The sequence below is a fragment of the Pongo pygmaeus genome, chromosome 18 (assembly GCF_028885625.2).
Source record: "Pongo pygmaeus isolate AG05252 chromosome 18, NHGRI_mPonPyg2-v2.0_pri, whole genome shotgun sequence".
NCBI classification, from domain to species: Eukaryota; Metazoa; Chordata; class Mammalia; order Primates; family Hominidae; genus Pongo; species Pongo pygmaeus.
In genome coordinates this window covers 62,288,984-62,315,359 of record NC_072391.2, presented here as the reverse complement: position 1 = coordinate 62,315,359, position 26,376 = coordinate 62,288,984, and the positions used below count along the sequence as shown (strand labels likewise).

The window sequence follows — 26,376 nt, the reverse complement described above, 5'->3', positions numbered from 1 at the left end:
CAGGCGGTAGGCAGCAACATTTACTCTCTCCTCTGCCCAGACAGGACCCAAGCAGAAGGTAAAAATGCCAGAGGCAGGGGCAGACACCAGGAAGAAAAACCTGCCGTGCCTTAGGTGGAACTTCAAAGTCCCAAGCAATCAAACTGGGCATCTCAGCAGAGCAGCGGTCGGTCATGGTGAGGCCCAGACAGTGGGTTTCCCAGGAAACAAGGCATAAACATGTGATATGGAAAGCATTGCCACAGAGGAGGGATGAGGCTCTTCTTTCCATTTCTTCCTTTCAAAAATCTACACATACTCTTCATGATGTAGGTCTTTTCTTCCTTCTTTTTGAAGTGCCCTTGCAATCCTGAATATATCCTGACCTGACCTCTTTTAATTTTTAATTGTGTTATTCATTTTAGTGAGCTGACTTGCTGTGGAGCTGTTATTTTCTCTATGTGTACATTTGTTAAAACAACTATCCTTCAAATGCAAGTCCCTTCCCTGTGGGTGCTCTGTGAGCTAGATTAGATTGCTGAGGTTTAAAACCTAAAGGCATACAAAAATCTCTAGGCATGGAAGAGATGGAGGATGAAAACTTAGACCTTGGGATTGCTGAGAGTCCAAGCCAATGTCATGGTTGTATTCAGAAGCAGGAGCAGCCTCGGAACCAGATCAAACTATATTTCTGTGGTTTCATGGGCAGCCACCCTGGAGATACAAGGGTAAGCCTTTCTGTCATGGACATCTTACCAGGAAGGCACTAAGTCCTTGTTGCCCAAGTTCATGGTTTACAGTAACTCTGCTGTATTGTTACGTCTTCATCTGCTCCTTAGTTGATCAGAGCAGATGTGGTTCAAAGGGACTTTCCTTTACAAAGTAATGCTGGAGAGCACTTACTTTCTGCCCAACCAATGGTGCATGAGTTGCACGTTTAGCCTGCTGGTAAATATCTTTGGAACAATATGCAGTTGGTCAATGGTATGTAAGATCCCTGAGCGCAAAGGCCAACCCCATCTCCAGCTGCAGATGCTTCTCCTACGGAGATGTTATCTGGGCCTGGGGAGACATCCAGCTGGGCTTTGTTATAATGGTGCTCTAAAAATGGAGCAAACTTTTGTATTATTTGGTTTGTTTATGTGCTTTCATAGAAAACAAGGTTAGTGTCACTTCCTTAACATTTGCTGTCCAGAACAGAATTGTCCCTCCTTTATGGTGTGAGTACTGAAGTGGCCGGTGGTGTGAGCAGTAGCCAAGTAATGGCTGCTCTTTCTATCAGGGAATGACTCTGGGCCTGGACTTAGTGCTCTTGGGTGAAATACTGATAGAAACATGGCACTTGCCTCTACAACCACGTAACTCCTCTTTCCATGGGCACCAAAGCAATCCCTTTGTCAATGATTAGCTTATGAGATCTTACAGAGCTATCCCCTGTTGAGCTGGCTCCATTTGTTAGAAGATATTTATCGTCTGGCTGCCTTCCTACAGTTCCCTGCAGGGCTTGCATTTTATTATTCATTAGCACCTTCTTTGGAGACTTAAGCAGGGAAGGATGTAGAACAAAATTTTGTTCTAATGTGGAAAATGTTATGGGAGAGAGGTTTGAAAATCATGATTCATTCATTCAGGGACTACTTGGCAGAGGTGGGCAGGCTGGAGAACATCTGGGGAAAGATGGGAGATGTTCCCCTAAGGAAGAATGAAAGGAACCCCTGGTGTTTGAGGTGGAAATTGGAAGACCCTTAGGGAGATGCCTACTCTCTAAAAATTCCAGGAACCTTGGAGTTCCTTGAGGGCAAAACACATGTTTTACTAAATTCTTATCACTTAACTATCGAAGAAATCCTTGTCTCCAAAAATATTTCTTGAGTGGTGGCTATGTGGAAGAAGAGCTAGCTGAATTCTGAGCATCTCCAGAAAGCAAAATTTGAAAGAATTATAGTAAAGTAGATCTTGGTTCAATGTCAAATGGTAGAAGGGCAATAGCTTCCAAATGGGTCATATATAGCTTCAAATTCCATTTTGGGCATTAGCTAGGCATATGAACTAAATACAAACCAAAGGGCTCCAAACCCTTATTTTCTTATCTGGGCAGTGGAGGCAATACCCACCTCATCAAGATGCTGCAGAAAAATTTTTTCTGAAAATGTATGCAAAGCATGTAGCACAGTGTCTGTCAGATAGTAGACACTCAATTAAAAAAGCTAATTAGTAGATGATAACTCAGTAAAAGGCATGCCACCCATGTGCTGGGCTGTTGCAAGCAGGGGTTTAATGGAACGAACAATTTGACATGCTGAACTCCTGGGACTCATCTGACCAGAAGAACCCATGCCATCCACCCTGGAGCTTTGTTCACCCCGTGATTGCTCCATTTTCATCCCATATCATGGATAATTGAGAGGCCCAGGAGTTTCTGCAGACGGACTTCTGGGCTGTATCCCCATTCATTTCCTTGCAGGGATCAGCTATCCCTCCTCTCCCCACTACCTGCACCATCCCCTAGCCAAGGAGCTACACCTGAGGTCAGCATACTCACAAGTCAACACTACAGAGTCCCATTTGGGTTCTGGGATAAACAAGGATGCCTATGTACCTGAAATGAACTTGCTGCAGGATCTGGCAGATTTTATATCCATATTAGAGAAAAGGAGTGAAATCACATCTCCTTTCTGTAATAATAACGTAATTTAAATTTATCTGCAACCCACACTTCTAAAGGTTAAAAGCCAGAACTTTAAAAATCACCCAGCCAGGTACGGTGGCTCATGCCTATAATCCCAGCACTTTGGGAGGCCAAGGTGGGTGGATCACAAGATCAGGAGTTCAAGACCAGTCTGGCCAATATGGTGAAACCTTGTCTCTATTAAAAATACAAAAATTAGCTGGGCGTGGTGATGGGCGCCTTTAGTCCCAGCTACTCAGGAGGCTGAGGCAGGAGAATCATTTGAACCCGGGAGGCGGAGCAGAGGTTGCAGTGAAGCCAAGATCGCGCCACTGCACTCCAGCCTGGGCAACAGAGAGAGACTCGGTCTCATAAGCGGGGAGGGGGGGGGGGAACCTACCCAAATAAATGTAAGTTACCACTGCTGTCAGCATTTGATCATCCTTCTCCCGACCTGTGTAACCCAAATTATGCTTTTACAAAGGGCTTCCCGATTCATTATCTCATTCGACCTTCAGATTAACTTAGGAATGAGGGAGGTCAGGCATCATTTGTTGTTTTTTTCATAAAAGGAAACAGAGAATCAGAGAGGGGAAGTGAGTTGTTATTTGTCAGTGGCCTCACAGCCTCCTGAGCAGGGCCCTCCTCCCTGTACCACGAGATTATGAGCATTGAAGCAGGAATTCCCTAAGCTGCTGCTGGACTGAGACAGGGAGTCTGTTGGTTATCAAGATATCAGACATGGTTTCATTTTTTCTTTTTTTGTAGTGCAGCAGAGCTGCTTTTCAAAGAAAAATTGTGTGGAATTCAGCTATCTGTTCTATTTGCTATGGAGTGTGGGGCCAGTTGGTTCAGCTCTTCCCGGCATTGTGTTCCCTGATCCCTTGGTTTTCCAGAGTATTCCAAAGATCATGTCTGGAGAGCCACTCATGTTACCCAGCTTTTCATTTCACAGACAGGAAAACTAGATTGCTGGACATTACACAATGAGTTAGTGGCAGGTCTTTGAACGCCCAGCACTATATTCTTTGCACACCGTCATTCATTGAACAGATGTTTTATGCTTCAGACGAGGGTTTTTAGTACCTGAGACCAACATTGACTAATAGAACTTTTTGTAATGATTGAAATGGCCCTGGAGAATTCGAAATGGGATTAGTACTTTGAAGAACTGCCTTTTAAATTTAATTTAAATTTTAAAAGCCACATGTGCCTAGTTGCTACCCTATTGGATAGTGTAGCTCTAAACCAGTGGTTATTTACTTTGGATGTACAATGGAATCACACAGAAAACTTCAAAAATACTGATTCCTGGGTTTAAATTGGTTTAGAGTAAGGCCTGGGCAATGGAATTTTTAGGGTTTCCCGGTTAATTCTAATGTGCAGCTGAGTTTGAGAGAAAATTAATCTAAATTTTGAAACTCCCTGAGGGCAGAAACCATGTCAACTTTATATTCTATTGACTCCTGTGACAAGGAATTCAGTGAGGAGTTAGCTGTTGTCCAGAATCTCAGGGAACTTAATATATCCTGAGGAAGCAGAAGACATAACTAGGGGTAAAGTACTGAGAAAATGCCCTTATCAAATTTCACAAAATTACAGTGTCATCCAAAGGAAAGGCAATGTTCACTTCTACCTGAGAGAGGAAAGAGCAGGGTGGTCTTCTTGCTGTAATGATTCTGTCAGAGGCATTCCAACCAGAGTGACTCCACCTTGAATGGGACTGGGTAACCTGAGTCTGAAACCTGCTGGGCTGCATCCCCAGGAGTTTACGCATCGTTAGTCCCAGGATGAAACAGGAGATTGGGTAGGACTCATTTCACAACATACAGTTCACAAAGACCCTGCTGATGAAGGGATATGGAATAAAGAAGCTGGCCAAAACCCACCAAAACCAAGATGGCAATGAAAGCAAACTCTGGTCATCCTCACTGCTCATTATTTGCTAATTGTAATGCATTCCAATGCTAAAAGACATTCCCACCAGTGCCATGACAGTTTACAAATGGCATAGCAATGTCCCAAAGCTACCATATATGGTCTAAAAAGGGGTGGAACCCTCAGTTTTAGGAACTCCCCACCCCTTTCCTAGAAAACCTTTGCCTAGCATAAAATGAAGAAATAACATACACATACTCAGTCAAGTAGCCCATGCCACTGCTCTGCCTATGGAGTAGCCACTCTTTTATTTCTTTACTTTCTTAATAAACTTGCTTTCACTTTACTCTGTGGACTTGCTCTTAAACTTCTTCCTACAAGAAGCCAAGAACCCATGTGGCTTCCCAGGCTGAACCTCAATTTTGGGATTCACCTTGTGACATCTTTTCTGGCCACCAATGAAGGGGCAATGTAGACCTCCCATCGGGACAGCAAATTAAGACTCATGGGCACCATTTAGACCTGAATGGTGGGTGGGTGAGTCTCCCTTTGTCCAGATTCAACTTGCTGCTTTTATTTCCCTTTGATTTGGGCACATCTGTCCTTTCCTATGTTCTTTATTTTGGACAGATGGGTAAGTGGCTTCGAGGCCTTTGGCTTGGTAGCCTGACGCAGTCTCCCATTTTCTGGGTGTCCTAGACAGGCAGAAGCACACCTGGCTGGCCACATCCTTTATAACCCATGTTGTTGCCCCTTCTCTCAGGCCTTTTTACTTTAGTTTCCAATGACTGACCATTTTACTTTTTTCTCTCAATGCCCAAATGCATGCTTATCCTTATTTCTTTGTCACATTTGTAGTCTTTGCTTTGGCTCTTTGGGCGATTGTTTAAGGAAGGACATTTGGCTGTATGAGGTCCTCTGTTGTGTTGACCCTGGGACACCAGAGTCATGTTATTCTGTGGCCCCAATTGCATTAGGTCTTATGTCTTTGGGGTTCACTGTTGGCTGCCCCCCGATGCTCTGGGATTTTCAGCATTTGTTGCAGGGACCCTCACTGGCCAGTACTTGGGTACTCTGTTTTTTTCAGCATTTGATATTGTTGGCTGATTCCTAGCACCACCTGGGATACTCAGAGGAGTTTGAAATTGGCATTCCCTCTAGGATTATGGGTTAGATGTCCACCCAAGGTGAAACTTGGACTTACCTTTTCTTGTTATGTCCTAAAGTTATCATTTTCTGTAACACCATTTTTTTTACTTATTGTCACTTTAACACTTTGCTACAGAAGGTGGGAATTTTCAGAGGAAGATAATTGGGCTTTTGCTAGACTTAGAAAAACTTCTATTTAGTGGAGATCCTTGTTAAACATGAGGACAACGGTGAATACTGAAGGACTCACTGCTATGGTCTTTTAAGCAATTGGGACAAATTCAAATTAGCAAAGTTTAGCCACATGGACAAGTCCCAATTTTGTCAGAGAGATAATTTGGATCCACCTATCTTTTATAAAATAGTGAATTGTGTTACTATTTCGTGGCTAGAGTTCCAAGTAAAAGCTATTGGACTAAGTTTTGGTTCCCTATCTTAAAACAAGATTTTTTTTTTAATTGGTTTTCTTTCAGTAAGATTGCAAGAAATATTGGCTATCAATTCTAAAATATGTTTCCTTTTAAGGCTTCTCAGATTTATATCTGTCCCTTTTCCTTGGAAAAGATATATCCTTTGCAAGCTCAAAAATGTCTGCTCTAAACTCCTTCCGGGAAAAGCATTATGGTGCTTGCCTCATACTGTAGCTTAGTGAGTAAAAGTTTGCTGTTTCATGATGGAGGCCTGCATTCAATTTCTGTCTCAGAGAATGAGTTTTTTCCGGTTTGACTCTTATGGGACTTTTGCCATTTACTTAAACTTTACCCCTCCATAGACAGCTTCTGATTTCCTGCCTTGAATTTTCTTTTATTTTCTCTTCTTTTTTTTTTTTTTTTCGAGCTACTTTAGGGGTGATTCTAGATCTTGTAAAAACCACTTGCCATCTATTTGGAGACATCTCCTGGGTCCATGGTTAAGCCATAACCTTAGTTAAGGCTTATTGGTTTTACTTGGGGAAATACTTTTGCAGAAAAACAAACTAACAAAAAAAAGTAGCTTAAAAGCCAGAGGTGTTGGCTGTTTGTCCTGCCTAGAGTCTGGTATTAAGAGATCTAAAAGGATTTTTTTTTTTTTAAAGAGTTCTATTGTTGAAAGTTAGCTTAATTAAACATGGATAACTAATATATATATATATATGTATTTAAATGGGTTTTATGTTTGTTTTTCTCTTCTTGAATCTTGTTTCTCTGAAATAAGAAAAGCTTTTTTCTTCTCATATGACTGAATTGTTTTTCTCCCTTTTGTCTTCTTAACACTCTTGAGACCCATATGAGAGGATGTAAGGTAATTTCTAACATTCTAGAAGTCCTTGGGAAAAACAGAGGAAGTGCCAGAGACCCCATTTTGGGAAAAACCTCTATTTTCCTTATGGAATCCCAGGAATTGAAAACGGATAGATCCTCCCAAAATCTAAGCCTCTGTTCTGTTTTGTATTCAGTTACCTGGTGTTTTTCACTTTTGCAGGTATCAGAAATTACTTTGGATTATGAGAGAGCTTTGGTGTGTAATAACTATGTAGGGAATACACTTTTAGTGATGGCTAGTGGCAGTTATGGGGAAGCACTCTGCTCTTTGCATTTTGGATCAGAGAAGCATGCTCTTGGTCATCTAGAAGGTATAAAAATGTCCCCACCTCCCAATGAGGGGTAAGACTCCTATGGAGGATGGGCTGATTCCCTTTTTGGGGATCCAGGATTTGGTAAACAAAAAAAATGGAATTCTTGATTTTTTGGTGTTTTGCCTTCCAACTGTGCCTGCTTATTAGGCCCTAGAAATTGCATGCTTTCCTGTCCATGTTCCTAAAAGGGTTCCATCTTGAAGCCAGTAATCCAAGTAAGAAAAACCTAAAAACTGACAAATGAAAAATTTTACAGCTACTAGATCTTCTTCTGTCTATTTGTATTTGTTGTGTGTGTCATTTATAGAAAAGAGATCTAACTGACTTAAAGAAAAATAAGCAGTTAAATCAAATACTTTATTGGAAAAAATGGAAATTTTAATACCTTTCAGTTCATATGACTTTAGTAATTTTGAGGAAATAAAGACAGTTTTAAAGACTATTGGGGCTCGGCATGGTGGCTTACACCTGTAATCCCAACACTTTGAGATGCCAAGGCAGGCGGATCACTTGAGGTCAGGAGTTCAAGACTAGCCTGGCCAACATGGTGAAACCCCATATCTATTAAAAATACAAAAAAATAGCTGGGTGTGGTTGTGTGCTCTTGTAATTCCAGCTACTTGGGAGACTGAGGCAGGAGAATTGCTTGAACCCAGGAGGTGGAGGTTGCAGTGAGCTGAGATCATGCCACTGCACTTCAGCCTGGGCAACAAAGTGAGACTATGTTTAAAAAAAAAAAGTTTCTGGTAAAATAAAAATGTCTTCAAAATTTATACATTTATACATTTGGTCTAAATTAGGCAAGTCAGATACTATGTTTACTAAACTACATAAACTGTTTCATTGTCTTTTGATAATTGCTCAACTTACCTGCTTTGGAGCAATTAGATTCTATGTAAGGCCTACTGATGGACATAGGTTGTTAGCCATGTCCCTGCCTTTGCTAGAAAGAGTCATACCTTATTTGCACTTCTATCTGGTGTTCTAGGCTCTGCACCTGGTACATGATTAACATAACTTACCAGGTTTTTCACCAAAAATAAAAGTTGCTAATAGTTAACATTGTAACATATATAATTGAAACTACTGAAGGAAGAGTTTTACATGCAAGGTGTGTAAAGAAAGTAGAATGTGTTTTTGGTAAAAGATTATGATAAGGCATGGGAAACTTTTTTTTTTTTTGCCTAGTTTAGAGGGTTAAAGAATTGTTTTAAGTGAGATAGGCTAAAGCTGAAGGCTTGAGCAAGTTGTGGAAGGTTCATGAAAAATTAACCTTGTAAATAATTCTCTGTGTGAGCAAGTTGACTAAAATTAAAAGGATATTATTCAATATTTCTATAAATTAAATATTGAAATAAAAGCACACTGATGCAAAATCTGGGCTCATGTGTCAGAATAATGAGGCTTTTTGGAACACTAATATGCTCCTTAATAGAAAATAATAAAGCGTTATAAAAGGTTTGTGGAAATCTTACCTATGGTCAAACAAATTAAACTTGAATAAATGTGTTTATAATATTATATTTAAAATTAGCTTTAGTGTTAATGATGCACTAATGCAAAAGTGAAATTTGGCTTTCTCTCTTGAACAAGATTTTCATGTAATATTAAAAGATAATGAAAGACTTATGTTTGTCTTTTGAATAAACAATGGGAAAAGAAAGGAGAGAAAGGAGACAGATTGTTTGGAAAATTAAGTCTCCACTTTATCAATGAGTAAGTTATTGCATTTTTGAAATTTTGAGTTATTGTTTTAGATAAATAAATGATTTACGGCAACCTGGAATTCTGTCTTAAATTATCAAATGTTTCACACCTTTGATATTTGACAAACTTGCCAAAATCAAATTGTGAATTGTTTTCTTATCCTATTAATCTTTTTAAATACTAATTCTCCTGAAGTCCAAAAATGACATATTTGGGTTACTTGGTAAATTAAAATCATACAGGAAACATTGTCAAATATAAAATGGTGTTTGGCTTTCTTTGGATTTTATTTGTATAAATGTGTTATCAGTATGTGTTTCCAAATTATGTGAAACTCCTATGATTTTGACATGAATTAGTGAATGTGAACAATAATATCCATAACTGTTACATTAAATTGCTGTGTACCACAGACATAACTGGATTTCCTTGTCAATTGCATCTTTGACTGTGGCTGCTGTTAAGACTTTTTGTCCTCCACAGACAATGGTGTGTTGCTTTCATCCCCTTCAAAAGATGGTTTATAGTCAGATATAGGATTTTGATGAGTACTTTTAAATGCACGTCTCTGATAAGTTGGGAAAGTGTACCATTAAAATAGAGAGGAAACATACTTCCAAGGCACTCTTGGAAAACTGTATTCATAAATATTGAGCAAAACAGGAATTAATCGCATAGACTGAACTAATAAAAGGCTGAAGTAATCTTTTTATGACTTTTTGCTTAAAACATTGCTGATCCTTTCTGTTTTTTTATTTCAGAGTTGATAAAATGTTTTTCTTTTGAGTTATTTACAGCTTCTGGCAATTGAGAAAAGTATACTACTGTGAGCAAAATTTGGAGCATATTTCTTTCTCTCTCCCCTATTTCTTCAGAATTTGGAAACTATGTGAGTATTCTTACCTTATGGCAATATAGTTATTTCCATAAGTGCAGTGAGAGTCTGGTTTTTTTTTAATTTTTTTGTGACCAGACAAAATTGAAGAAACTCTTTATTTTTCCAAAACTTTGGCTAGAATGATGTGCTTTCAGATTCAAACAGACTGTTTTAAGGAATCAAAGTTGACTTATAGAGCCAGTAAAAGCCACTTGGGAAAAGTGGCCTCATACCTTGTCTATGGAGTCCCTGCACAGGGTTCCTAACCTGTGGAAAGTAAAGATTGTCACTTTCTGACAGGCCCAGAAGCCTCAAGTTATCTTGAGTTCTTGAGTGGAGAAGGAGTCACCAAACTCATTCAAGTACTTGCAGGCACAGATAAATTCATGACTGAGCTTAAGGCTTTAAAAAGTCTAATCTAAGATTCCTTACTGAACAAAGTTCCATCAAAGCCAATTTTAAAAATGGGCCTATATGGCAGATAATTATTCTTGCTGCACTTTATACAGAAAATCAGGCCAAGTATAGTAAGGCTAAAACTTATTTGCAAACAAATCAGTTCTACCATGATTTGTTTTTAATAAAAATGGGGACCAGAGAGAAAAATTGTTTCAAAAACTATAATACATCTGTAATTAGCTTCTGGTCTGGTCTATTGTTTTGGAGATTTTTTCTGCAATTTAGACTGACCTCTTATTTCTGTGAACCAACTAGTGATCTCTGGCTGCGGATCAGAAGAAACAAGAGGAATGGGTAACATACAGATCTTGTTGAGTATTCTAATTCTGGTCACATATTGGAATCAACTGACTACTCCATATTAACTTAGTTCTAACAACTGTCCAGTGCATGGAAAGCCTTCTTATTTAGTTTATTTGGGATAATTTTATTTTGCTTTACTGTTGTGGAAAATATTGCTGTCGTCCTCTTTGTGTAGGAATACAGGGTACACTTACTCAACATTTTCTTATATTGAATACTTATTAATCTTTCAGATTTCCATTTTTCACAAGATTCAGTTATGAGTGGCCCTCACTATACTGGCACTGACTGAGTTACTCTCTACCCTGAATAAAAGAGACCCTAATAGTTAAACAGGAATATCATTGCTTCTATTCAGCCTGAAGAAGTTATGAAAGATAGATCTTCATCCCTCTACAACCCCTAGGATTAAGCATTCCCTTGCAAAAAGGACAGAGGAAATATGTCAGAGGCATTCAAACCAGAGTGACTCCATCTTGAATAGGGTCTAGGTAAAATGAGGATGAGATGTGGTAGGCTGCATTGCCAGGAGGTTAGGCATTCTTAACTACAGGATGAGATAGGAGGTCAGCAGGACTGATTTCACAAGATATAGATCACAAAGACCCTACTGATAAAGGGAGATGCAGTAAAGAAGCTGGCCAAAGTCCACCAAAACCAAGATGGCAATGAAAGAGACCTCTGATCGTCCTCATTGCTCATTATTTGCTAATTATAATGCATTCCTCTGCTTAAAGACACTCCCAGCAGTGCCATGAGTTTACAAATGCCATGGGAACATCCGGAAGCTACCCTATATGGTCTATAAAGGGGAATAACCCTCAGTTCTGGGAACTCCTTAGCCCTTTCCTGGAAAACTTATGAATGATACCCCCTTTGTTTAGCATATAATCAAGAAATAACCATTTGTATACTTAGTCAAGCAGCCCATACTGCTACTCTGTCTATGGAGTAGCCGCTGTTTGATTCATTTACTTCTTAATAAACTTACTTTCACTTTACTCTCTGGGATTGCTCTTGAATTCCTTCCTGTGTGAAGCCAAGAACCCATGTGGCCTCCCAGGCTGAACCCCATTTTTGGGTTTTGCCCTGTGAAAATTCTGGTAATGATTGATAAATAAAGAATTCTTTTTCCAGAAATGCATTTGGAGCAATAGATATTTCTGTCAGGCAAGTCAAAATTCACATCTGTAATTCACAATAGGATTACCTGGAATTATGGAAAATCTAATTAAGTGAGCCATATTATCTGAGACCCACAAAAGACACTTAATGTTGCCTTTGAAAGTCCTGCCTAAGAAGTGTTCCACATATGCTTCAGAAAATGCTCTGCGTTTGTACTAAGCACTTGAATAGTTTGCTGTATCCCATTACTTTTCTTTTACCCTTAACTTAAAAAAAATCCCATTACTTTTGATAAATGACACTAATACACCTGAAAAGAAAGAAATAGGTTTCAAAGATTGGATTATTTGAAACAACAATGAGATCATTATGAGGCTATTGTTGATGTCTGCTTTCTTAAAATGAAGAGGGGTGGGAACACTCTGTGGTATATATAGATATACGAAAAAGCCATTTAAAAATTGGCAGAGTTTAGTCTAATCTTAGTGTGATGGAGTGGTTTGGTAAGGTACATTAGAAAGAAGTCCTTCAGAACAGCCCACCCATACGCTGGTGAAAGTCAAGTTTCTGATCATTGGAAGCAGCTTGACTTTCTGCATGTTCAGTGGTGTCCGTCCACATACTCTGATTAAGCTGGATGGATACATGGGGACCCGGGTGGACTATGGGCACAGGATGGATTTCTCAGAATTCTAAAGGCTCTTGGCAGTGGTGATTTAAGGCACTCTTCCCTGGCTTTAGCAATTATTTCAAAAGACCACATCAAGCCCTTGTCTGTTATTAAGGCCACCTTGGGACAATTCCTCCTCTCATTGTTTATACATTACAAAACAGACTATGGAGAGTGGTTCTCTGCAGGACATTAGATTCCAGGGAGAATATGCAGATTGTTATTCTTCTGTTCTCCACTGCAAATCTTTAAAGAGCTCTCTCAGGTCATTACTTATGAGTGCTTTATTTTTCCCCCTTATAGAACCTGGGCTGGTTGTTTCCATAGAAATAGTTTAAAAAGGGGGGACTGTTTTTAAATCAGGGAAGAGAGGGCAAGGTAGATGCTATAAAAATTATCTTTTTTCCTCTTCATGCTTCCCTTGCCCTCTCTGCTTTTTCTCTATAAAATGAAGAGTTTAGGTTCTGGTTTTTTGTTTTTTTTTTCACTCTTTATTTTATTTTGAATAAGTTAGTTATCATCTCTGCATCTCAGTTTTCCCATTGGTCTATTGAAGTAAAGGTCTAATAGCTCAAAGTCTCTAGAGTGTCATTCAACTCTGAGATTCTAGAATTTAATAATGCAGCAAAATCTCCAAACTTGAAAAGAAATGGTAGAATTGATATTACCTACTCTTGCGAGAACATTGGTACCTAATTCTACTCTGAACTTTTCCCCTGTACATCTTTCTGCTGTTTCTGAAAGCTTAAAATGTTTTAGGCCGGGGCAGTGGCTCACGGTTGTAATCCAAGCACTCTGGGAGGCCAAGGTGGGTGGATCACCTGAGGCTGAGAGCTCGAGACCAGCCTGACCAACATGGAGAAACCCAGTCTCTCCATAATAATAATAATAATAATAATAATAATAATAATAAATTAGCCAGGCATGGTGGCCTACGCCTGTAATCTCAGGAGGCGGAGGCAGGAGAATCACTTGAACCCAGGAGGTGGAGGTTGCAGTGAGCTAAGATCATGCCATTGCACTCCAGCCTGGCCAAAAAGAGCGAAACTCAGTCTCAAAAAAAAAAAAAAAAAAAAAAAAAAAACAATTGTTTTAAACCAAATGCTCTTTATTCCTCAAACAGCCCCTTCTCCTGTTGAGGCCAGGAATAGCACCACTCTCTTCTAACTCTCCCCTCACTGCTGCTTCATTCTCTAACCTAATCTTTTCAGTTCCTAAAACCATCTACATCTGCATGGTTTCAAGAATGGCCCCTTTTTCTCAACTCAAGCCTTATTTTTTCTGGTTCAGAACCATATTACCTCTCACCTGAACTATTGCAATGCCTCCAGAAAGTCTTCCTTGACTACACACCCTCCTCTCTCAAGAAACTTTAAGAATCCCCTATGCCTGTGCTGCCTAGATGGTGGCCACTAGCCCCTCGTGGCCAGTAAGCTCTTGTAGTGTGGCTAGTCCCAACAGAGAGGTCCTTTAAATATAAAATATACATTCGGTTTTGAAGGCTTAGGACAAAAAAAAAAAATAATCTTGAGAATTTATATATTGATTCCATGTTAAAATGATACAGTTTTGGGGCACACTGGGTTAAATAAAATACATTGTAAAAATTAAGTTCACTGATTTTTTTAATTTTTTTAAAATGTGGCTTCTAGAAAATTTAAAATTACACATGTGACTGACATTATGTTTCTATTGAACAACACTGGTCTACTTTATCTCATCTCCTCACATATACCTATTATTGCATTTAGCAATCTCTATTGTAATATTGGTTTCTTGTTTCTCCTTAATACACAGCAGACTCCTAGAGCCATTTCATGAGGCTTATTCTTTATTGGATTAGTGCACGGTATCCAGGGGTTAAAATATGTATTTACCATTCTTGTTGAATAAACAAAACTCTTAACTCATCTTCTTAATTACCTGCTGTGGACCAGGCCATGTTCTGTGTTACAGCAGGGAGCAGCAAAGAAAAGGTCCCCACCTTCATAGACTTTATATTTTGTGAATGATTACCATATGACAGGTACTGTACAAAGTATACACATTGTCTCTTTTTCTCTTGGCACTCTCCCTTTGAGACTGGTCCTAGGGTTTTTCCTTTTGTTTTTTTTTTCTTTTTGAGACGGAGTCTTGCTCTGTCACCCAGGCTGAAGTGCAGTGGTGTGATCTTAGCTCACCGCAACCTCCGCCTCCCGGGTTCAAGTAATTCTCCTGCCTCAGCCTCCCGAGCAGCTGGGATTACAGGCGCACGCCACCATGCCAGGCTAATTTTTGTATATTTTTTTAGTAGGGACTGGGTTTCACCATATTGGCCAGTCTGGCCTCAAACTCCTGACCTTGTGATCTTCCCACCTCAGCCTTCCAAAGTGCTGGATTACAGGCATGAGCCACTGTGCCCGGCTGGGTTTTTCCCATTTTTAACAGGGCAGTCTGGAGACTTGCAGAGGCTGATTTCCACCTCTAGTGTAGTGAGTTGTAACTCTTGAGCTCTAACCTTCTAACTCCTTCTGATTCCTGAGCCCATCCTCTTAACTGTTTTGTAAGAGCTGGCACTCCTTACCTCCATTTCTCCTGCACACCTCTGACAGCTCGGCTCCTGTCAACCCCGACTAGAAATTCCGAATGGATTCCCATTGTCCACCCAGTAAAGTCCTGATTCCTAATACTGGAATTTAAAGACCTGTCACAGTAGCAGGGCCTCTGCATTGTCTGGCCCCAGAAGGCATGATTCCTATGATGCTGTAGGTTACTGGGGCCTCAAGTTGTATACAGAGCAGCCCTGCCAGCTGGGACCTAGACCTTCAAAATGAGATGAAAACTTCCATCTAGGCAAAGTCACTTATTCTCAGCACAGACTCTCAAGCCCCTGCAGATATGCATGGAAGATCATTTATAGGCTATTTCCAGCCTCCTATTTTATAGAAGGAGATACTTAGTTAACACACAGGGAAAAGTATTTTTTCTAAGTTTGCGCTACGGTTCAATAGCAGAACCTAAGCTAGATCACTAGAATCTTGACTTTTGGTCTAGAGTTATTTTTCTTGTCTCAGTCTTCTTAGAAATTCAGAGAAGAAGGCATTGTCTATATTTGAACAACTGATGCATACAGCTACATTATTTTAGCCTTGACTAGAAGAATCACCAAACTTTTTTCCTCTTGATCATGGTAGTTTACTAGGTTTGCTGTTTTGATGACAAAAGAAATCACTCAAGTGAGTTTACATACAGGAAGCTTGTTGTCATTCAAGGGCATTGCAACTGATCTCACAGAAATTCAGGAACAGATCAGTAGGGTGGGCTCCATGAAGACAGCTGCTGAGGGAGTCCTTAATTGCCAAGATCTTCAGATGCCATGTGTTCTGCTGTTTACATGACTCAGAGACAGAGGTCACGTTTGTTTCTCTTTAATTTGTAACTGGTTTGCTCTAAGCCTTGATTTCATTGAAACATTCGTCATGAGATGTCACTTGGTAGCTACTCCATTTCTCAAGTGCCTTGTAACCTTCCTATTTTAGTTCCCTCACTCACTGCAGAAGGTTCTTGTTTTCTTTCATTGAAGTTCCCAAAGAAATCTGATTCACCCACCTCATCGTTTTGAACTAGGCTGAAACAATCAATGCTTGGTTTATGATTTAGTTGTCACTGAACTGGGTGTTGTTTAATGAGCCATGGCCCAAAGTGGGAATGGAAGCTCCAGGCATTGGAAGTTGTGGATATGGGAGTTTACTTGCAAGAGGTTTGAGTAGGCGAGTATTGAAATACAGGACCGATACTTTACAAATTTGTCTGCAGAAGTGTAGTCATTGATTCCTTTGTGCTCTTGTACATAGTCCTATCTGTACTGAACACATCATACCATGACTCATCTGCTTAGACAACAGTCTCAGTATTGTTTGAGAACAGTCTACATATTGGAGGTATATTGATGCCTGTATATCCTCAGAGTTCAACCTAGGCCTAGAACCATTGAAAAGTTATTACCAAGTGAAGGAACAGACAAATAAAAAAAGCTTGATGCATATTTACTGCTTGGAGACAAAGGGAGGTTTACATATAGGTCTTTGATACCACAAATGACATTACGTTATGTTAAGCATCTGTTTATCATCACCACTTTGCTCTAATCTTCCCTCAGGTATCTTAGCTCATACAAAAGAACAAATGAAAATAAAATCTGTTTCTCTTTCCACACATTCATATAGAGTATTTATTCATAGTCAGAGATGACACTGCAGATAGCGTTATTTTCTGTATGTGTTGATATATGTTATTCATCTTAAGGATCAACATTTAAAAATATTACACCAATAAAAAGGCTGTCTTAAGGACAGAATAGAGTACAAATAATAAGTTCTTCATTGCACACATTGTACTTAATCATGTTATCATTTGAAGATGATTTAGTTACTTAAAGAGATAAATAATCACTGAATGACTATACAAGTTTTAGGTCTGGGGCCTTACATTGGATTCCTGTAATATTTTGTGGCCATGAGACCCTAGGAATATAAAGTCTGATTGTATTTACTTAAAAAATAAGTGGAAGTCACATCTAACAAAGATTATTTTGTATAACAAATGAAATTTTTGAAGCTGAGATGATCCTTGGAGTTGGTCATGCAATCTTCTTGTATTGAAGATTGGGGACCTGGACTTTCAGACATTGATAGCCAGTTAAAATAGTCCAAAGTCAAGCCTAGCTTCTGCAGTCCTGTAAACTTGCATTAGAATTACAACATTGTCAATGATTCAGGGTGTACTTGGGTGGGTTACATAAGGTCACTGAGCCTCACTTTCCTCCTAGATAAAGTCTGAGTGATATATATATATATATATATATATATATATATATGTGTGTATATATATACATATATATACACATATATATACACAAATATACACATATGTGTATATATATATACACACACATATATATATATCACACACATATATATGCAGTTGTGGTGAAAATGCAATAAAATAATGTGTACCCAGCCCTGAGCATACTGTCCAGCACTAGAAAAATCAAGCACCTGACCAAGGATAGTATCTACTTTTATCACAATTTAATGTAAATCATGAGTGATGGAACCAGGATTTGAACCTGACACATAGGTAGTGAATGATCTTTCCACTTTCAAAACAGAACTTCTGTCATTCTCTGTTTCTCCAGAAGCAGAGACTCAGATCTCCACTGAAGCAGTTTTAAAATTTCCACTCACCTTTGCAGAGTGCTGGGGTCTTTGATAAGAGGCCTTATTTGCTGCCTACTTTAACATTTGAATTTGGTATTAGGAATTGGAGCAGCATATGCCATAACCTTTTTGCAGTCTCTGCTGTGTATTTTGCACCTGAGAAGAAGTGATCACCCAAAGCTTATACCTTGCTCCAAGTCTAGAAATCAGGGGAGAAGAATTATTGAGAAGTGTGACTCAATAATTCTTGTAATAGTTCTTCTCCCCTATTCTCTGTGATTTCCACAGACGTGGCATAATTCCTGTGATTTGATTTGAAATGAGAGACCAGCTCAGTGCTGAGTGATGAGATCTGAATGGGGAATAAAATATGCTTGAATTAATTTGCATAATAGAATTGGATTGGTTACAAAGCTGTGTTTGTTGAAAGGGATACCAGAGCCCCTTAGCTCACCAACAAGGGGACTTTGCAGATACAGAATGGGGTTTTGAGCTCTGGTGTGGGCCTTGGTAATATTCTTAATGTAGTAATAACCTGTCTCTAACTATAAATTAGCTACCTGGAAATGAAAAAACAGGTCAGCCTGTCTGATCCTTCCAGCTCTGTGGGGAGGGGACAGCTGAAAAACCAAATCTGCTTGCTTTCTGCTAAGTGCTTTCGTCTTTCATTCTCCACCCAGTAACAATTTCCAGCAGGAGTCCAAATATACTTAAACACCCGTATATGTCATTTTCTTTTACGGAGACAAAAGCAGGCACAGCAAGAGAGTTTTATGCTCAAGGCACGGTAGCTTATGACGGGCTATCTGCTCTCAAGATAGAGGGGTGAGCCTTCCCTTTTGAGCTGGTGGCTTTGCACATCTATTTTCCTGTCATGTTATTATTGCTGTGACTTTCAACAACATTTATTTTTCCCTCCAAGCAATATGCTCCCATCATAAAATAAAGTCTTCCTATATGTTTTAGTAGAATCCCAATGCTTAGGCATCCTGGCATACTGCTAAAAAGTGTTTTAATGGATTGTTCAAGAACTACCTTGGGGGTCTTTATTAAAACCAATTAGAACATTGATATATTTCCCTAATTATTACCAACATCAAGCTCTCCTTAGGAGGGCAGCCTCCTATTAATTTTCATGGGAGATTCCTACTAAGTCCCTACCACTGAATACATCAATCAGTTCTCTCAATTCTAGAAATATTTCATAAAACAAAACAACTCTGAATACACTTTTCTAACCTACACATTTAGAAATTCTGAAACAGGTATTTAAAATAAAAACCAAAGATCAAATTTTGTGTCATATGTTGTTTAAAGACCTGGTTATACTATGTTATTGATGGTTATTGATGGACTGATGTAATTACATCTTGTTCATCTTCACTTTGGTCATTGATATAAAATGCTTTTTCTTTCTTTTTGGTTTGGATAATTTTTTTTATTATAGTCTACTTCTCCATGCTACCAAAATTTAAATTATCATCATGTTAAGGCTATTGTGTCTATTTGTATTAGTGTGCCTAAATTTGACCTGCAGCCTTCTCTTAGGTAAAATTGTAGAGGGTAGGAATACAAGTCCTCGAACCAAACATTCAGAGTTCAATCCCAGGTCCTTCTCTTGCTGGCTCTGTAACCTTGGACAAATTACTTAATTTTGATGTGCCTCAGACTACTTGCCTGTAAAATGGGAATAGCAATAATGCTAGGTTTTAGGGTTTTTGTGAAGATTTGATGACTCAACTCATGGAAAACATGTCCAAGAATGTTAGGCAGATAACACCTGGCAAATTTTAACTATATTAGTATTTTCATTCTAGTCCTGTTATTAGTATACACTGAGTTCCAATAGTAATTTACTTCCCACATTTAGCTGGCTTCTAGGTTACTGCTTTTTATCACAACGTCCATATAATTCCCTTATGAACTTCAAACTCAAACAAATGACAAGAGTTGTGATTGTTCACTGGTTAAGAATATGGATTCTAGGGCCGGAAGCCATGGGTTCAGATCTCAGGTCTGGTGTTTACTAGAAGCGTAAGTCTGCCTAAGTTGTTTAATGTGTTTGGGACTCAGTTTCCTCATCCTTTAAGAGAAGAATATTCATGGCTCCTATTCATAAGGTTGTTATAGAAATTAATAGATGAGTTACTATTTGTAAAGCTTTTAGAACAGTAGCTAAGGAAAAGAACTTGCTACATAAATTTTCATTCTGAAAGTGATCATTTTTTTTAATTATGTCTTAAAATCAGTCTTATACATACCTAAGATTAACCATTAAAATAACTTTCTGTATCACATGTAGTCATATAAGCATTTAAAATGGTGGACCATTGCTCTTAAAAGCAAATTGATTCAGTATTCTTTCCAAAAGAAGAAAAGAGATAATTTCACCTTTTTAACAAATTGAATGTTATTGTTTATTGATCATGTGGAAACTCTTAAATTCATTAGTATTAAGCTAGACATTTTTTATAAAAGAAAAAAGTTGTCATCTTGTTTCAACACTTCTAGTGTTAGAAATAATTGTGCTTTGCAGCAAAATGGCAGCCAGAAGGAAAAAGTGAAGAAATATCAACTTTAATTAAACCCTTTCTTTCTAATACACTTCACGGCTTATACGCAAGAATAATTTATCACTCTGTGAATGAGCATTTAATACTTGGCATGGTGCAAGATGGGCAGGGATCTTGTCTCACCATATGCTGTTTTCTTTTTCTTTCTTTCTTCTTCTTGAGTTTCCACAGAGACAATGTCAAGTTTGGAGTTGAAATGTGAGATTCAAATCATATATTAAAATTTTATTGACGGCCTGCTTTGTGTTCAGCTGTTGGATATATAAATGTGAATAAGATATAATCCCATCCATTCAGAAGTTTCCAATCTAGTAAGGAGACACTGTATGAATCAGAAGAAATGCCCATCACTAGTTCACTGAAACTCTAATCGTGAATACGAAGCCACTTGAAGAAAATTTTACACAGGCTTCATTTTACAGAGTGAGACAGAGCCTCTGAGAGCAGAATCAATGAACTTCCATGGCAAATTAGTGCCAGATTCTCCACCAAATCTCAGGTTTCATGACTTCTGCCCAGAAATCTTTCTGTTGTTTCATATGGCCTCATTTTAGCATCTAACCCCTCCTCTGGGGCCTTCTTTGTGCTCTTTCCACACAGTCGGTTTGGCTTTCTAGAAACGGCATCTGATGTATTATTTAACTGCCTGAATGTAAGGATGACGTTGTTAAATGATGATGCTGCCTTTTCCATCTTTCTGTCTCTCCCACGTAGCCTTTTATGTATCCCAACGTGTCTGTTTACAACCAATATTAAGAGTTTCAAGTCTCCTATTCCTTGAATAAAGACGAACATAATACCATCCCAACGTATTATTGAGAAAAGTGACAGTCACCGGGCTTTAACTGCACATCTGTGGCCCCCTAGATACCACTTTGCCATATTACAAAGGAAACAGAAAGGTTTGGGATGGTAAAGTGAAAGTTCATCAAAATGGAATGGATCTGTATCTACAAATTATAATTTCACCAATTCTTTTATTTTCTAGGTTGCTGAGGTCAGATGGTTATGGTATCTCACGTAACTTATTTGTTCTCAATTCCCTTCTTGGAGAAAGCACCTCATCACCCTCTTGGGGGCATCTCCATGTTCAAGGCATGGGTACCCTTAGAGTTCCACGTGGCTGGGGAAGCCTCACAATTATAGTGGAAGGAAAGGAGGAGCAAGTCACATCTTATATGGATGGCAGCAGGAAAAGAGAGAGAGCTTGTGCAGGGAAACTACCCCTTATAAACCTGTCAGATCCCCTGAGACTTATTCACTATCATGAGAACAGCATGGCAAAGACCTGCAACCATGATTCAATTGCCTCCCACAGGGTCCCTCCCACAACACATGTTGAATTCAAGATGAGATTTGGGTGGGGACACAGCAAAACCATATCAGACCTTGACCCATTATTTTTCCTGTAAATATTTCAGTAACCATCAGTGGTTTCTTGAGATCTTCCCCTATGCTGTGATACTCTGGGAAAAGAAGAAGGAACCTATTGCGTGTCCAGTTCCCAACTCTGTGTTCAAGCCTATATGGATGCAACAATTCTTGTCATCCTCATTGTTCACATGAAAACATGGAGGTTCAGAGTGATTGATTGGCATGCCCAGAGTAACCCAGATTGTAAAATATGGAAATGGTATTCTGATCCAGGTGCAGTTGACCTCCAAGTCTATGTACCTTCCACTATGCCAAGATTCATGCTGTTTCCTTCTTGCTCCCTTTTTCCCTGAACCATTTCACCCAAAGAAGAGCAAAAAATTAGGTGATGACAGTGATTCCTACAATGCTCAGTAAGTTTTCCAGTTTCATTTAGACCCAGGTGCTGAAACAGAATGTTATCCTCAATATCAATGTGTCATCCTCCTGCACAAGAACTCTCTCAGATTTCCTCGCATTGGTGGTGAACTCATCTGATTCTCTCTCTGGAGTCTGGGTGGCACTCCAGAGAGAGAAGGTGATTCTCCAGAAAACAAATGTATGGTTCTAAGAGAGGAGAACAAGCAAGGGGAATTCCTTAGAGAAGAATTAAGTTTTCAGCATGAGGAAGTCCAATGAAGAAGTCCAGAACCCAAGGCAGAAGTTAAGGACTGGCAATAAGAACCAGAGTGCTGGAGAGAGGACAAGAGTGACTGTGGCTCAGAAACCTGTGAGGAGTGTAGAAAGGTGAAAGGCGTTACTGGCTTATCCTCACTGGTATTGAGTGGCTGAGTCATGGCTACTGGGAACATGACCTTGGGCTGGTTGGTAGGATATACTGTTTTGTTTTATTTTCCTTCTCCTAGTTAGTGAAAGCTTGTAAAATATCCTTTCTGAGACTTCCAGGCTAAGCAAGGTAGGATCTTTGGCTTCGTGGATGGATCTTTGCCAGACAAAAGCAAATCTTCCTCCTTGAATTGACACTATACCCTTAACTGATTTACCAAAGAGACCTTAACCCATTATTTCTCCTGTTAATATTTCAGTAACCATCAATGGTTTCTTGGGATCTTCCCCTACATCCCTTCCCTAACAGGATCCATTGCCTGCCCGCCTTCTTCATTACTACCTCCAGGCATGCTGAACGTCTTGGAGCACACTGTGCTTTTGGATGTGATGTTCCTTCTGCATGGAATCCCACACTCTCCTTTGTTATTACAGCAACCTCACTAAAGGATTGAGTCCAGCCATCCATCTTCTCCCTGAACTGAACCCCAGTGTGGATTATATGTTCCTCATCTGGACTCCTTTAATTCCCTGTTTTCTTATTACAAAATCATATCTAAGCACAATTTTGATCAATTATAATAACAGATAAATATGGAGTGCTTACTGTGTACCAGGCATTGTGCTAAGAGACTTACATGCAGTGAATCTCAGTGACAGCTTTGTACTGGGTACACTCTTATCCCCACTTCATAAATGAGCAAGCTGAGCTCAAAGCAGTCAGTGAGCTTCCCCAAAGCCCGTAGCTCCCACGTAATAAAACTGATGCCCAGTCCTGAAGGCTTACTGAAAGGAGTGGAAATGAAGTGGGGATTTGGCCTGCAGCTAATCCAACCTCTCTCTGCTTGCAGAAGCTGACTGGGGACGTGGGCAGCCCTGACGTGATGAGCTCAGCCAGCAGAGACATTCCATCCCAAGAGAGGTCTGCGTGACGCGTCCGGGAGGCCACCCTCAGCAAGACCACCACACGGTTGGTGGAAGGGGTGACAGCTGCATTCTCCTGTGCCTACCACGTAACCAAAAATGAAGGAGAACTACTGTTTACAAGCCGCCCTGGTGTGCCTGGGCATGCTGTGCCACAGCCAGGCCTTTGCCCTAGAGCGGCGGGGGCACCTGCGGCCCTCCTTCCATGGGCACCATGAGAAGGGCAAGGAGGGGCAGGTGCTACAGCGCTCCAAGCGTGGCTGGGTCTGGAACCAGTTCTTCGTGATAGAGGAGTACACCGGGCCTGACCCCGTGCTTGTGGGCAGGGTAAGGCTGCCTTCCCTCAATCCTGAGCTTTCCAACCCACCATTGGAATAGTCGTCTGTGGCCAGAAAGAAACAAAAGGCCCACGGGCATCCAAGAGAGCAAACACCAATGGCTTGAAGAGCCAGTAAAACCACCCAAATATTGTACATAATATGTTATTCCAGACTTTTAGAAAGAATAGTAGACTTATCCATGTTGAGAATACTTCTTAGGTTTTTCCATTTAGTTTTATGGAGTTATATCATAAAACTCATATATCATATTATTTAGATATGGGGTCTCTCTCTGTTGCCCAGACTGGCATGCAGTAGTGTGATCACAGCTCACTGTAATCTCAAACTCCTGGGCTCAAGGGATCCTCCTCCTTTAGCCTCCTGTGTAGCTGAGACTACAGGCTCATGCCACCATGCCTGGCTAATTTGTATTTTATTTTATTTTTTGTAGAGAAAAGGTCTTGCTATGTTGCCCAGGTTGGCTTCAAACCTCTGACCTAACTGATCCTCCCTCATCAGCCTCCCAAAGTGTTGGGACTGCAGGCCTGAGCCACTATGCCAGGCTCAAACTCCATTTTGAACGGCTGCTTAATAGCCCATTAAATGTACATAGCCATAATTTATTTAATCATTTTCCAGCTGGAGGCATTTCTCTGACCACACCCTAACCCCAACTTGAATGCTCCTCCTTTGGACCCTTTATCATAGCTTTGCTTTTTGTATTCAATGTATCTACTTATAAATCTGTCTACTTCACTAGACTTCAAGCTACTTTGTGTCAAGGGCAGTGTCATGCTTGTGTACTTATGTCCCGGTGCTAGCCCCAGCTTTGAAGAGATGAATGAATATGTATCAGAAGTTTGGGTGTGGTTTTATCCCTGTTTCCACAGGCATGGTAAAACCCAGTGAGATGACTTCCCATTCCAGGCTCTGTGGTCTCTGTGTATCCATTCCAGAAAAGTGCAAGTGTAGAAAGAGGGTCCAAAATACAAATTCAAGAGAGATTGTAAAATTACCTACCCACTAGCATTTGAGTAAAATATACAGTTATCTTTCAGATGATAGTGACACTAAAACTACAAAAAGATACGTGCGGCCAGCGCAGTGGCTCACACCTGTAATCCCAGCACTCTGGGAGGCTGAGGCAGGTGAATCACTGGATGTCAGGAGTTCGAGACCAGCCTGCCCAGTATGGTGAAACCCCGTCTCTACTAACAACGCAAATATTAGCCAGGCGTGGTGGCGAGTGCCTGTAATCCCAACTACTCCAGAGGCTGAGGCAGGGGAACCACTTGAACATGGGAGGGAGTGGTTGTAGTAAGCCAAGATGTGCCACTGTACTCCAGCCTGGCAGACAGAGTGAGACTCTGTCTCAAAAAATAAATAAATAAATAATAAAAAAGATGATTATTAACAATGCCAGTTAATATTAACAATATTAATAGTATTATTTATTACTAATGCCATTTTCATATTTTTGTTAAAGTATTTTTATTATTTAAATTTAAATTATAATTATGAGACAAAGGCCTCCATCTCAAAAAAAAAAAAAAAAACAAAGATAGATCCTTAGATACATAAGAACTGAAATCCTATCATGTGGAGCAGCTGCCGTGCTAGGCAAAATGTAAACTAGATTAAGATAGCTCCTAACCTCAAAGAGGTCTAGTGGAAAAGAGACGGTTACCTAAGCAATTAAAAAAATAAAAATAAAAAAAGAAAATGAATAATAGAATAATGAGGACATTCAATGTAAATGATTATGAATTTACATGGTAATATTTGGGACGGATGTCAAAGGAAGGTTTCAAGGACAACATGGGAATAACCTGTAACCTAAAAGATGAACAAGAATTATCCAGTGGAAGGGAAAGGGGAAAGAGAGTAGGTTTGAGGGGTTTCTAAACCCTACTGATTTCTACAAAGTTATCTTAATTGTTCTTTTACATGAGAACAGCACTTCATATTCACATAATTGACATACTTGAAGGAGATTCATGTTAGAATCTCAATGACATTGTGTAAGTTTGGAAAAATTTCTTCTTGAAGAGATGTACCAAAGGAATTTTATTCATTTATATCCCAAATGGAAATATGTGGAAGTCGACGTGAGAAATGGAAATGGAAATAATTGGCATATGGAATTCCCTAAGTAGAGGAGACGGGCTGTGTGCCCAGAGAGGAAAAAGAGATTTCAGCCATGGCAAGGGATGTGGAGCTTGAATGATGTGAAGGGCTGTGCATGAATCATTCTGAGATATGAATAGAACCTTCTGCTTTGGGGACTTTCTCAATGGGAAGCAGTGTGTGTGTTCAGGTTGGGGGTTGCAGAAGAAACAGGATCTGGAGAGTCATTTCAGCATCTCTGTGGAGTAAGCAGTTGTCATGCCTACTAGAAGAAAATACAGAAAAAAAAAGAGGGGAAAGGAAAACTAGTATTATTCATGGTGTGTGACCTTCAAAAGCTAGTCACATGAGAATGAATCTGATGTCGGGTTGGATAGGGGAAAAATAAATAATGTGGTTGGTCCTGTGAATCTTTCTTTTGAAATGTGCTGAGACAGTTCCCTAGACATAGGAGGGATGGAATAGATGGTTTATTTCCTAACAACCTTTGATTTGATGACATTCAAGGTTGAGTGCTTAAGATGCCCTGAAAAAGTGAAATTTGGTAAACCATGGACTTTCAGATTTCTTGTGGAAATACAGCCTGTGTCATGCTGTGCTATGCA

General features: G+C 39.6%; 1 protein-coding gene across 15 annotated transcripts in view; it reads left to right on the top strand.

The window, feature by feature from the left end:
• Nucleotides 1-26,376, top strand: part of CDH11 (cadherin 11) — a 171,988-nt gene that overhangs the window by 93,532 nt on the left and 52,080 nt on the right. For 13 of the 15 annotated variants that reach the window (XM_063655238.1, XM_063655240.1, XM_063655233.1 and 10 more), the window contains one exon: nucleotides 23,252-23,651. In XM_063655238.1, the coding sequence (XP_063511308.1) occupies nucleotides 23,424-23,651 (228 nt within the window). In that variant the 5' untranslated portion in view covers nucleotides 23,252-23,423. Of the gene's footprint in view, nucleotides 1-9,326; nucleotides 9,886-23,251; nucleotides 23,652-26,376 lie in introns of those variants that run through there. The other 2 variants (XM_063655242.1, XM_054453739.2) reach the window with 1 other exon arrangement.